Raw genomic sequence first — 14,257 nt, 5'->3', positions numbered from 1 at the left:
CCGGCAATGATGTACGGTGCGGAATGCTGGCCAATTAAAAAGGCACACGAGCAAAAAATTACATGTAGCCGAAATGAAGATGCTGAGGTGGGCGGCTGGAGTAACTAGACTTGATAGAGTGAGGAATGAATACATCAGAGGTAGTTACAAAGTCGCCCCCATCGCAGACAAAATCACCGAAAGTAGGCTTCGCTGGTATGGGCACGTGATGAGACGCCCTGAAGACCATGTAGTGCGGCAAGCCTTGGCATTACCGAACAGGGAAGCGAGCAGACAAGGAAGACCTAAAGCCACATGGTGGTCTACAGTGACCCGCGACTTGGAACGAACCCAACTTACTCCGAAGACAACTCAGGACAGACGGTCCTGGCGCTTAAGAACGAGGAGGGCCGACCCCAAATAATGGGATTAAGGCAAAGAGAAAGAAGAAGATTCATTAACTTAATCATTATTCATCTATTCACTCAATCATTCATTAATTTATTCATTCATTCACTTAATCATTATTCATCCATATACTCAATCATCATTCAATCATTCCTTCATTTATCCATTTATTCACTCATCATTCACTCAACACCCGAGTACTTACAATCTATAAGGTTGGAAGACTTGGACAGTGTGTTGGTACACAGAGGATTACGGCTCAGCCACGACATTGGTCTAAGCGCGGCAGCGGTGAGCGGCGGCCGTACATTGGAGCGAGACACAGCGATGGGACTTTTCATTCGCACGTATGGCTGCCGCTCACCGCTGTCGCGCTTAGACCAATGTCGTGGCTGGGCCGTTAGACGAGAGAATCGTCATCGGGGACAGAGGGAACTCGCCTATTGCCAAGTAAGTTTCATTCAACATTATTCTTTTATGCCTTCATTCGTCATTCATTCATTTACTCATTCATTATTCATTAATAATTAAATCAACATTCAACATTAATCATTCACTCATCATTCAACATTATTCATTAATTCATCATTAATTTCAATCATTCCGTAATTTAATACGTAAAAAGAGAGCATGGTTTTCAAAGTTTTTTTTTTTAATTCTTGCTTCATTTTATTTAATTTCTAGAAAAAATCTAAGATTATCAATCAGAAATAACTCAGAGTGATTCTATTATAGATCTGGCCTCGTTCATATATGGTTAAAATATTTGCTTTGTTGGGTATAGATTTGGTAGCTCAGTTGACAGAGCACTGACCTTGACATCCAGCTCTGGGTTCAAGTTCCAATTCTTTTTTTTTTATAACGTATCAAATGTTTTGAAAAACGTTTAACAGATATAATCCTTACTTCTGCAGGTGTTTAGAAGACGAAACATTTTGCGAAATGGCTCTTTTACAAAAGGGATATTAACAGAACTAATATATGTATTAATACATAATAAATTTAAAACTAAACAATATATTTCATAACTTCAAGTAATTTTACATACATATGTATATTTATTCACAGTATTTTGATAGTAGATATGTGTGTATTTAGAAATAACATAGAACCTAGTTAACTGCATGCCCCTTTAAAATCTTTAGATAACGTCAAACGTTGCAACTTTACCTTCTTTGGTAACTTTGCCTTAAATTATTACATACTTACCCCCTTATTCATATACGTTCACTAAAGTTATCAAGCCGATAAAGTTCGTTTGTCCCTTTCTATCACACTAATACGGCGGAAAGGGACAAACGAACTTTATCGGCTTGATAACTTTAGTGAATGTTTATGAATACGGGGGTTAAAGAATACCTAAAAACTAACCTAATAAACTTAGAATTCTATGTGCTATGAGGCACTAGTCCTACCAATTTACCAAAAGCGAATAAGCGATGAACTATCTGCGATAGAGACGAATCGGTGTTTATAGGCCATTTTTTTCAAAGTTGTCCACCCCACTTTTTTTTTGATTTGGAATTTTTTATGTGGTTTCCACTCAGAATCGCGAGCTCTTTCAATTCTAATAGGAGAAAAAACTGTCCCAAGGTTTTTTTCCCGTTCCGTTACCATTTTTAGGGTTCCGTAGTCAACTAGGAACCCTTATAGTTTCGCCATGTCTGTCTGTCCGTCCGTCCGTCCGTCCGTCCGTCCGTCCGTCCGCGGATAATCTCAGTAACCGTTAGCACTAGAAAGCTGAAATTTGGTACCAATATGTATTTCAATCACGCCGACAAAGTGCAAAAATAAAAAATGGAAAAAAATGTTTTATTAGGGTACCCCCCCTACATGTAAAGTGGGGGCTGATATTTTTTTTCATTCTAACCGCAACGTGTGATATATTGTTGAATAGGTATTTAAAAATGAATAAGGGTTTACTAAGATGGTTTTTTGATAATATTAGTATTTTCGGAAATAATCGCTCCTAAAGGAAAAAAAAGTGCGTCCCCCCCCCTCTAACTTTTGAACCGTATGTTTAAAAAATATGAAAAAAATCACAAAAGTAGAACTTTATAAAGACTTTCTAGGAAAATTGTTTTGAACTTGATAGGTTCAGTAGTTTTTGAGAAAAATACGGAAAACTACGGAACCCTACACTGAGCGTGGCCCGACACGCTCTTGGCCGGTTTTTTCATACATTTTGTATGGCGGTAACGGAATGGGAGGTTCGAAAAAATGTATGGAAATCTTGGGACATTTTTTTTCTCCTACCAGGATCGAAAGACCTCGCGATTCTGAGTGTTAATCGCGTAAAAAATACCCATGTTACAAAAAAAGTGGGGTGGACAACTTTGAAAAAAAAAATGGCCCTCATATCGTCCTACATAGTAACTTTTTTTGGTAAAGTTACCACTGAGTAAAGTTGACACGTTTTTCGGTAATAATATTTAGATATAAAACGTAACCAAGTATTATCTTACACTAGCTTTTACCCGCGGCTTCGCCCGCGTAATAAAAGTATTCATTAAGATTTTCATTTGGATCCTTAGGTTTCTCTGGTATATTTATCTGCGATTATTTCGATTGCACATAATACTTTTGCTTGAAATGATTGTAGAAATATTACACATCGACCACAGCGTAGGTAATTCTATATACGCTGGGGAAACCTTTATAAACATCCCACATAGCCCGTATTTCGACACTATATGATCGGTGGGTAAAAAGTACTTTTTTCTATTATCCCTTACAATTTTTTACATTTTGCTTATACTTATCGCAAACGTAATCTTCAAGCAAGCAAACAACGATCGTCTTAGAGCACTTTGATTGTAAGAGACCGCCGACCGGTTATCCGTATCGTATCCCTCTAACGATACCCATATTATCCGTATCCGTATCCGTTTCCGTATCCGTATCCGTATCCCTATCTCTATCCCTATCGCTATCGCTATCGCTAACGCTATGGCTATCGCTATCCCTATAAGATAAGATAAGATAAGATAAGATATGATTTATTGTATAACTGTGTACAAAGATATTTACAATACTACAATTTGAGAACCAACAGCCCTCGCTATCGCTATCGCTATCCCTATCCCTTATCAAGATAACACTAAGTTCTCGCGCTTTGTACACATATTTAAAGTCACATACAGGTCGAAAGCGATTAATTAACATTATTTTTATCTTTTTTCCCAACGTTTCGGCCAGGTTGCACTGGCCGTGGTCGCGGAAGACTGACGTTCCAGCAAAATGTCACCGGAGATGTAAACAACACAAAACTACCCGATATTAATTTATATAAATGTTCGGGGTAGACAAATAAATATAATCTACCCGCATGTAATTATTTACGACATCACATTAGAAACCTCAAAAATAACAGTACTTCTCCACTATTTAATGGATGTTATTATACATATAAACCTTCCTCTTGAATCACTCTATCTATTAAAAAAAACCGCATCAAAATCCGTTGCGTAGTTTCAAAGATTTAAGCATACAAAGGGACATAGGGACAGAGAAAGCGACTTTGTTTTATACTATGTAGTGATATCGCTATCCCTATCGCTATCCCTATCCCTTATCAAGATAACACTAAGTTCTCGCGCTTTGTACACATATTTAAAGTCACATACAGGTCGAATGCGATTAATTAACATTATTTTTACCTTTTTTCCCAACGTTTCGGCCAGGTTGCACTGGCCGTGGTCGCGGAAGACTGACGTCCCAGCAAAATGTCACCGGAGATGTAAACAACACAAAACTACCCGATATTAATTTATATTTTCGTTCGGGGTAGACAAATAAATATAATCTACCCGCATGTAATTATTTACGACATCACATTAGAAACCTCAAAAATAACAGTACTTCTCCACTATTTAATGGATGTTATTATACATATAAACCTTCCTCTTGAATCACTCTATCTATTAAAAAAAACCGCATCAAAATCCGTTGCGTAGTTTCAAAGATTTAAGCATACAAAGGGACATAGGGACATAGGGACAGAAAAAGTGACTTTGTTTTATACTATGTAGTGATAAACATTTTTATTTAAACACATAAAATAATATGTTTTCGTGAATTCGTCCAGTTCCTTACATAGTTAAGAGTAAGTCCGTATTGTAAGCTTTAGATCTCACAAGCAATGCTGTATAGTCGCTTCTCACTCGCACTTACACTAATGCTAGTCTGTCTGTTCCACTCTAGCAAAAACGGCGACTGGAAGGCCCTTTTAAAGGTGTAGTTGGTGTGTAGTTTTTTTTTTGCGATTTTTCTTGTTTTTTTTTGTGTTTTTTCGTCAGTTTTTAGTCTTTTTTGTCGGTTTTTCGAGGTGAAGATATCTATTTCAAGCATAGAGGAAAAAATAAGGAAAGAGTCTCCATACATCAGTAAGTGCAAGTTATTTGTAGTTACATCTAGCGTCATCCACGCGTCAACAACCGTAAATTATCAGTACCACTACTCGACACTAGGTGTCAACAGTGTCTCGTCCGCAAAAAATGTAATATTAAAAACAATTTACAACTTATATCAGAAGTAGAAGGAATCGAAAACAGAGTACTGATTAATACTATTGCAATATTAGCTAAAAGTTGAGCATTAGACTTTTCGTTCGTCGCGACAGCTATTGACAAGTAGCAGTACTGATAATTTACGCTAGTTGACGCGTGATTGACGCGTGGTTGACGCTAGATGACACTACAAATAACTTGATGTATGGATACAACTCTTTCTTTACTTATTGCTCTATTATTTCAAGTAAATATTAACAAATTGTTTTCGTTTGTCTTTTATTTTTGGTGAAGGCTGTTTTGCTGTTTACGTGTGTTGTTGTTTTTTGTTGCTTGAAAATGCGTTTGATCATTCACTAACCTTAATCCATGCATTCAAAAAGAAACTATTTACATCATAATTCATAATTATTTACAATTAGTTGTCCTCTATAGAGTGATTATGAATAGAGAATGAAAATTTGTTCAAAGTACAAATCGGGGTTAAATATTTCATCCCTTGGCTTACGGGTACGAAAATTATATTCGTATTACGTCGGTGACCAATAAGCATAAGGTTAGGCTGATGGTAGGTGGTTGTGGTAGCTAATAGATGTGTGCAACCACAGGATTTATGTAATATAAACATATGCTTTTACACTTTGCATTCTTGCCAGTTTGGTTTGAAGACTTTTCATGTGGGTTTGCTTTTTGCGTGTTAAATATGAGTTCAAAAATATTTTAGAGTTGAACGTGTACAATGTGTTTATACTTCCATACACAAAATTTTCCAAAAGAAACACAAATATGGCTTTTTATGACAGAAGGCTCTCTTGTTTCAAGAGCTTTATGTACATTTCTATCTAAAATTCCGTCAAAAATTAGACTTTATTGCGTATGTAACAAAAGGTTTTCTCTATTGTAGAGAACCACTAGTGTTATTTTATGCTAAAAGTGAATATATAATATGTCGTGTGCCATTTTTTCCTCCTATAGAAAATCACAAGTCATAAGTCAATAATTTTGGAGACAAATATTTACAATCTATGTAGATTATTGTAGAATATTGAAATGAAAGAAGTGCCTCTTTTCAACATTTTCTCCTGCACCTTGTATACGTAATTAATCTTACATTTCGCGTTCCAGATTGTTCAACAGACACAAAATAAGTGACGGCTGCCTGTTGCAAGAAGAGGACGATCTCACTGTCTCTTTCATTCCCAAGAGGCCCACTAAAGAGCAACCCAGTCTCAACGATTGAGCGTTTCACGCGAGTTGATCGTGTGAATCGGACTGACATATTATTAAACTGTTATAGATATCATATATTAGAGAAACAGTTCTGTTTTTAACAAAAAAGACACGGATACTGTAGTTGCTACGTATAAGGCGAGACGACTAAACAAAACTAATTAGTCCCGTCAATCAGATTATCAAAGAATATTAGACACGTATTTTTGCTTTTTTTCTCGTAAACGACAAATGACGGTACAGTGCGTTGAAGTTTCGCGTGACGTCACGCCTAGGTACAATTTTTACTTAGAAGTGACGTCACAAGCCCCCACTCCGGAACTTTGATGCTCTATATCTTTTTATTTTTTCATTAATTAGAAAAAGCGAAAAATATTTGTTCAGTAATTTTGGACGATCTAACTGCCGGACTAAAAAAAATACCATTTTTTTAACGGCCATCCAAACCTCAAGGAAGGAGGTTATCAATTCGTCTGTGTTTTTTTTTTAGTATATGACATCTATTTCAGTTTATAATTTATATACCTACATATTTGTAGTAGAATAACTGCTTATAAAAACAAATTTGTCTATTACAAGTTTTTATTCGTTAGATAAAAAAATCCATGCTTGTTTGAATCGAATCTTGAAAGTTAAAATTGGCCCCTTTCCCGATTCCGATAAAAAGTTTATATACATATATAAATCGGATGACAATGCAATATTGCGATGAGCTGATCTCTGATGGAGCTCCGATGATCAGGTCAGGAGATGGCCATGGGAACTCTGCGATGAAAAACTCAACCGGGTTTTTTTTGTTTCACTTCCTGACTGTATATAATTGTAGCCTTAGGGCTAGTACCATCAACCACAGTTAAATGGAAATTCTAATAGGTATTTACAAAAAAATGACTAATACGGTGACAGGCGATTTGATGCAACCGACCTTAAGGGTCTCCCCAAACATATTGTCGCTGAGTTTGACAGACACCGATATTTTTGCTAACGCCTGCGTACACGCTAGCAAATCGTCACTACTTTAAAAAAATCTCGTATCTCACGCTGTTCCTCAAAGTTAAAACGCATTAAGTCTATATGCATTCCATACATACTTACTACAATTTTCTTTTCATTGACAGACGAAGATACAAGTTTTTTTAAAAGTAGTGACGAAATACTCCTGATAAGGCTGGTGAGTTAACACGCTTAAAAATGCATAGAGTCAGGTTTTTGTCAAGTTGTATAAAAATATGAAGACATATTTGTTACCTATATTACCTGAGTATTGTGTGTACAAATACATAATTTGTTATATTTTATTATAAATTGTTAACTATATCGTACAAATAAGATAAGTTTTTTATGTAACATAACATATATTACTTGTGTGGTTTTTTACACATAATAGTACATTACGATACAAGTGCGAGAAATAAGAAATTCGAAACGAGTGGTGAAAAATTAAAACACGAACGCAGTGTTTTAAATCGGCACGAGTTGCGAATTTCCTTTTCGTACATGCATCGTACAACGTTTTACAGTACATTTAAATTTTTGACATAGTCGCGTAATGTGCTTATTACCTAACAAGTGCTGTAATATAGCGTCATATGTACTGTAAAGGATCTTATGGTCAAGCTACCTTTACGATTATTTATTTGAGTACAGTCTACCAATTAGAACCCCAGGCCACTCGACAACCATGTCAAAATGACAAGCAGTAAGAGATTTCTTACAATCTGATTTATAACGTCACTATGACATAGTTCTACAGTGGCCTAGGGTTCCAATTGGTTAACTGTACATTTCTTAACTTTTTATTTGTACGATGTTGTTTTAAAATCAGTGATATTAATAATATATGTAGAAAATTAAATGAAAATAGTTATTGAACAATATGAAGCTATTTGTCAGTATTTTCGAAAATAAGCTTTTGAAGTATTTAATGTCGTTTATAATATATATCTTAATTCGGCTAGTACAATATCTGTTTTTTTTTATAAAAGTAAAATGTTGGAATTACTATTAAAGGAAATACTGACACGATTCCTTAATTTAAATGTATACATACAAGTATTCGCTGGTTACGATCGTTTCATTTTCATTTTCATTTTTTCAATGTATCCCTTATTATTTAAATTTGTTTCATAAATGTTCACAAAACATTCTCATTTAATAATATGAAAATATCAGTACGAAACTTCTATTCGACGTTACTGGTACAACGTCAAACGAGTCAACTTTTCTTTCTGTGACAACATTGCCAAGTAATAAATTGGTATGGTAATGTTGCCACGTTTGATGATATTTAACGTATGATCGCCATTATAAGTAAATACTTTTCTAATTTTCTTAATAAATAATTAAAATAATAATTTCTAACGATTATTTAAAAGTTTGATTGAAATTTAAACGGAAAAGTTGCCATTTTAATGCGATTTTTAATTTAATACAAAATAGGATCTAAGGTCTGTTTCGCTTTGTAATGTACAGATCTATATGACAGGCGACACACTGCGTGCAGCTACTGGCACGCTGTCGGTGTGATCGAGTTCCATTTTTACATATAATCAAGGATGATTTATATAAGATTGACAATCTTCATATTAAGAATCGGACCTCAATTTTTTAGCGCCACCTATAAAATGCCTACCTACAAATTCTTTTTTTTTATTTCACCCATTCATTTTTGATATTAAAATACAGAAATCTGTCATTTGTTCTTATAAAAAATAGAAACACGCAAAAATATTTGCGGTCAATATGATTTTTGCCACTTTCAGGGGTACGCTTTTCTGTATGGGCTTTGTCAGTATATACAGGGTGATTCATGAGTCGTGAGCAGGAGTGAACAGGGTACTGGGGAGGGTCACACTGAGCAACTTTCATAATGGGGCAACACTAAATTGTGATATTTTTTTTTCTTAACTATGACTTAATTGATAGCATCAATTAAGTCATAATTAGAACGTAATTGATAATTAGCTATCAATTAAGTCATAGTTAAGAAAAATAATCACAATTCAGTGTTGCCCCATTATGAAAGTTGCTCAGTGTGACCCTCCCCAGTACCCTGTTCACTCCTGCTCACGACTCATGAATCACCCTGTATATCGTCTTGATAAAATACAAAAAAATGCTTTACGTTTTTGTAGGTTATCCTATATTTTCTATAAGAATTTTAGATAATCTTATTAATCTTCCAAAGATTTGTAAATATTTTTATTTGGCCATCGTTTCTAAGAGTTTATTTTAATATGTAATTTAATTTGTATTGTCTTATGTAAAGTGAGAGGCATATGCGGTCTCTTTCGCACTTTTTATATATTTCGCTATGTGTGAAAGAGATAGCATGTACCTGCTATCTCACTCTTTATTACAACATTTAATCAGGGATCTCTTTGTAAAGCCTATAGTCACAATTAAAAACTGATACAGTACAGAGACTCCTCAAAAACGATCTTTATTAGGTCTTATTTTAACTAGGCATACCATGATTTGTTTTTTATCATGCAGAAACGTCTGCGAGCGATATTACATATTTTTAAGTTAAAGGAATAATGGAAAAATTCACACCTCCGGCAGGACTCGAACCTGCGACCTTTGGCCTTGCCGGGGCATTTTTCCTTTAATTTAAAAATAGGTATACCTTTTTTATTGGTAATTCAACTAGACCTAAAACATTCTAGTTTTATTTTATAAATTATAAGATCAAAAATGATTGCTCAAAAACATGATACTTAAGTAATGTTAGTTACACAATGATATGTAGGCATTTTCAGAATTTGGGTCCCTCCAACTAGCGTAAGTTGTTAACAAAAAAAATTATCTCACTGTAAGTTTTGTGGCGACAATTAAGAATAAAATCTCTCTAAAAATTTACTTTTTTCGCACTCTGAATGTAGATTATCGCTTAAAGTTTATGTACCTATTGAACACAAAAACAATATTTCTATTGTTTCATGCTTACCTAATTATCGTCACAAAACTGACAGTGAGTAATTTTTGTTAACGACTTACGCTAATTGGGGGGTCCCAAATTCTGAAAATGTCCGTCTAGTTGATATAACTGCCTCTATGTACTATTATTATATATATAAAAAATAAAAAATAAAAATATTGGGGATACCTTACACAGATCAACTTAGCCCCAAACCACATCTCGGCCACTGGCGATCAAATATATGAAAGAGGCGAGTTCCTAGCACACATTTTAAGCTCGTGTAGGTGAACGCGTACCATGCTTGTATGAGTGAGATATGACAGGTCGGTTGTTCGCGTTTTTGACAGGCGGTAACTGTCAGGTAACCGAGAGGGGGTGGGCGGCACTTTCAGCGGGGAGCGGGAGTGGCCATACTGTACGATAGTACTCTTTATTATACTGTGCCCAAACTAAGCAAAGCTTGTACTATCCTCGTGGCGCCCAATATACTTTCTAAAGTACATAATGGTTTCAATGGAATTTTAACTTTCATGTAAACCAATAAAACCTAATTTCTTTTGTTTTTAACATTTTTCGAACAAATGAAATTGAATTCAATCTCAAGTATAATAAGAATCAAAATTTCCTAGCAAAAATTTTGTATGGTGGGCGCTACGAGGCTATGGGTGCTAAGCGACGATATACAAATTACAATACTTACACGCTCACTTACTTTCTCAGGAAAAACATCTAACATAATATGTATCAAACATCTGACATTAGGTCAGTTCACAAGAGCTCAATGGAACGAATGCCTGAATAAGAAGGTCTGTGTGTGACAGATCAACCAATAAAATATCTCTTGACAGTAACTACTGTACAGATGTAGTACGAAAAGGGTTTCCTTCGCATTTTTCCGGAAACGTTCGTATTTGTCATGCTAGTTCAATCAGTGTCGGTACATCTTGTACTGAGACTGACTGAAATAGCATGACACGTTCGTACGTCTCCGTAACAATACGGAGGCAAATTTTTTCGCACTACATCTGTGTAACAATACAGGTGTCACTCATACCACATCTCGGACACTGGCGATCAAATATATGAAAGAGGCGCGTTCCTAGCACACATTCTAAGCTCGTGTAGATGAACGAGTACCATACTTGTATGAGTGAGATATGACAGGTCGACTGTTTGCGTTTTTGACAGGTGGTAACTGTGAGGTAACTAAGAGGGGTGGGCGGCACTTTCAGCGAGGAGCGGGAGTGGCCATACTGTACGATAGTACTCTTTATTATACTGTGCTCATACAATCAAAGTCGGTTCATGCCAACCGTACCAGCTTTCATGAAACAATAAGTATTTATTTTGACCTGTGTTAAAGTATTATTTTCTCAATATCTAGTTTTATCCAACTATTGTATAAAAGCATCTCTTCTGTCACTCACGGCTTGCAAAATATGTCGTCGCTCCATCTTTTTTAAACCGACTTCTATAGGCTACTTGACCCTTTTTCAAAGTATGTCTTATATTATTAATTAGTAATTACTGTCTAATTAAACGAAAAAAAAATAGTACCATATTTTATTACGACTTAAAAACCTGCAAAAAAAAATTTAAAGTTTACTTTTACGTGATCAGGCAAAAACAACATCAGCCATATTAATCTATAGAATATCTATGACATGACGTCAGTATATTTAGAAAAAATATTTGACACTGTCACAGCTGAGCAACGACTATGAATTTTAATACAATAGAGGTTGCTTCTATGGAGATTAGATTAGTACCTCTAATTTCCATAGTTGATTTGAATTATGTGACGTCTCTCCAATGGCCAACACCGTTTTCGGAGTCCATAATTAAAAAAAAAACATACACTCATCTTTAATTAAAAATACGAAATCATCACGCACTTTTAATCCCCGCAAGCTATAAATATTGATTTCTTAAGTCAAATACTACAGAAAACAATAACTTGATGTGCTAAATTCGATACGAGTTTAGTAGCCTATTGTTATTATATCGAGCAGTGTCACAGTTTCGTTTTCTTTCAACCCCTTATTTGCCAAGAGTGGCACTGAAGCTTTAGTAGTATCATGCGCCCTGCCTACCCCTTTACGGGATGCAGGCGTGATTGTATGTATGTTATTATATCGAGCGTTTTTCTGGAGTCAATGTACTGTCTAGTTATTTTGTGGTAGTCATATATCCCAGCTTATCCATCGATGTATCGTAAATGTACTCTAGTTCAAGTATTCTATTTTTTTATTATACTGAATAAAAATGTATACTTTTTAACGAAAATCTTTTATTTAATTGTATTTAACTTAAACGACATATCGTTAGTGCGTTTTCACATTATATACACAGTAAAGGCGGGTTATTTGTATAGGCATAGTTAAGTGACATCTAGCGACAATCACGCGTCAATCAAGCGTCAAATAGTGTGAATTATCAGTACCACTACTCGATACTAGGTGGCAACTGTGTCACGTCTGCCAATAAAATAATATTAGAACAGTTTACAACTTATTACAAGCAGCCGGCCTACCATGCTTCCAATTTTATCACTTATCCACGTGGATAAGACATCTGTCACTCTCACACTGACATACTTGCTAAAGCGTGACAGACGTCTTATCCACGTGGATAAGTGATAAAATTAGAAGCATGATACGCCGGCAGGAATTGAAAACAGAATACTAATTAATACTATTGTAATATTAGCTAAAAATTGGTGAGCATTAGACCTTTCGTTCGTCGCGACATCTATTGACAAGTAGCAGTACTGATAATTTACGCTAGTTGACGCGTGATTGTCGCTAGATGTCACTTGACTAAGCCTGTACAAATAACTCGCATTTACTGATGTATGGAGTTACAACTCTTCCCTTACTTATTCCTCTAAGTGCGTTTTCACATTATCCGATCCGATATCGGAAGTCGGACTGATATCCCATACATTGCAGGCGCCATCTTGGATTTTTACTACTGAAATACTTCCGACATCCGATATCGGATCGGATAATGTGAAAAAGGACTAAGGCGTTGATTAAGTGTAAGGCACATTATTCACCCTGATATAATTTAGCACTTCTTGAATAATCAAATCTTTAACACTATCAAATTTATTCACAAAAACCTTCATATCTTGCTTAGTTTCGCGCGCCAAAATCGACATGAAAATTATGAACTCACTCAAACTGAGCTGGACGAAGTTTGGATCTAATCTAGAATAAGCCTTTACAAAATGGTCTTCTGTCAACATTCTTCCGTCTATAATATTGCACTGGTTGAACCATTTCTTTATGACGGAAAATTTTGCGCCATCGCTGTGGCTAACAGCTCTCAAAACTGTGTGTATTTCTTCCAAATGAATTGCCATTGTCACTATAAACATATTCTGTAGGCCGATTTTTGAATGACGGCCATTCGATTTCGTGAATTTCGTTGAATAATATCTCAACTGTACGAGAGACGTATTTTGGACTTCGATAAGTATGCTTCAGTAAACTTATGGATATTTAGATCTGCATTTCATTGTAAAATACAATACCAACGTAATCAAAAAGTAAGTGTGTATTTTCACAACTAGACTTTAAGTTGCGAACGATAGATACAGTCGTATTACAATCTTATTTCCATAGTTATAACGTTGCTAATATAATAAATCTAAAGTAGGTATATCTATCTATACAGCCATGATTTTCATACGTAAGTAGCCTACACGATTTTAGTTCAAATATACTTAAAATCCCTAAAAAAACTTAATGTACCTCTAAATTCTTGCTTATTTCCTTCCACCCCCTCACCCGATTCCGTAAATTCGTTCATAGTTCCAAAATTATCAATATTAATTATATATATAGAATGGAAATGTTCAAAGAACTGACTGGAGAGAGCCAGAAACTGCTAAATGAGCTGAAGAAATGGACCGCAGACTGTAAGAACTCACTTTTATATGGCCAGAGCCTCAAGAAGTATCAGTTTTGATGTTTTAGGCACAGGTGCCGTAGCCGAATGGTATTTCTGCGCCGCGAAACGAAAACGAAACGCCGCGGAAGGTAGTCTGGCTCTGTCGCGCCAATACGCAAGAGCGATAGAGATAGATAGCTACGAAAGAGATATTATTGTGAGCGTTTCGTTTGTTGTGTCGTTTTCGGTGAGATGAAAACAAAAGACCTAGGGGACAGCGCAATCACGTTTTTTGCCATATTAAATTGAACCT

General features: G+C 35.4%; 1 protein-coding gene across 9 annotated transcripts in view; it reads left to right on the top strand.

The window, feature by feature from the left end:
- The window catches only part of LOC125240252 (copper-transporting ATPase 1), a 109,009-nt gene extending 102,630 nt beyond the window's left edge, over window positions 1–6,379 (top strand). For 7 of the 9 annotated variants that reach the window (XM_048148092.1, XM_048148091.1, XM_048148088.1 and 4 more), the window contains one exon: window positions 6,021–6,379. In XM_048148092.1, coding sequence (XP_048004049.1) covers window positions 6,021–6,135 — 115 coding nt within the window. In that variant the 3' untranslated portion in view covers window positions 6,136–6,379. Of the gene's footprint in view, window positions 1–4,590; window positions 4,631–6,020 lie in introns of all 9 variants that reach the window. The other 2 variants (XM_048148095.1, XM_048148094.1) reach the window with 1 other exon arrangement.
- The last annotated feature ends 7,878 nt before the right edge of the window (window positions 6,380–14,257 follow it).

This window comes from Leguminivora glycinivorella, chromosome 27 (genome assembly GCF_023078275.1).
Source record: "Leguminivora glycinivorella isolate SPB_JAAS2020 chromosome 27, LegGlyc_1.1, whole genome shotgun sequence".
NCBI lineage: Eukaryota > Metazoa > Arthropoda > Insecta > Lepidoptera > Tortricidae > Leguminivora > Leguminivora glycinivorella.
The sequence above is the reverse complement of the archived record's forward strand: the minus strand, read 5'-3'. Positions and strand labels throughout refer to the sequence as shown.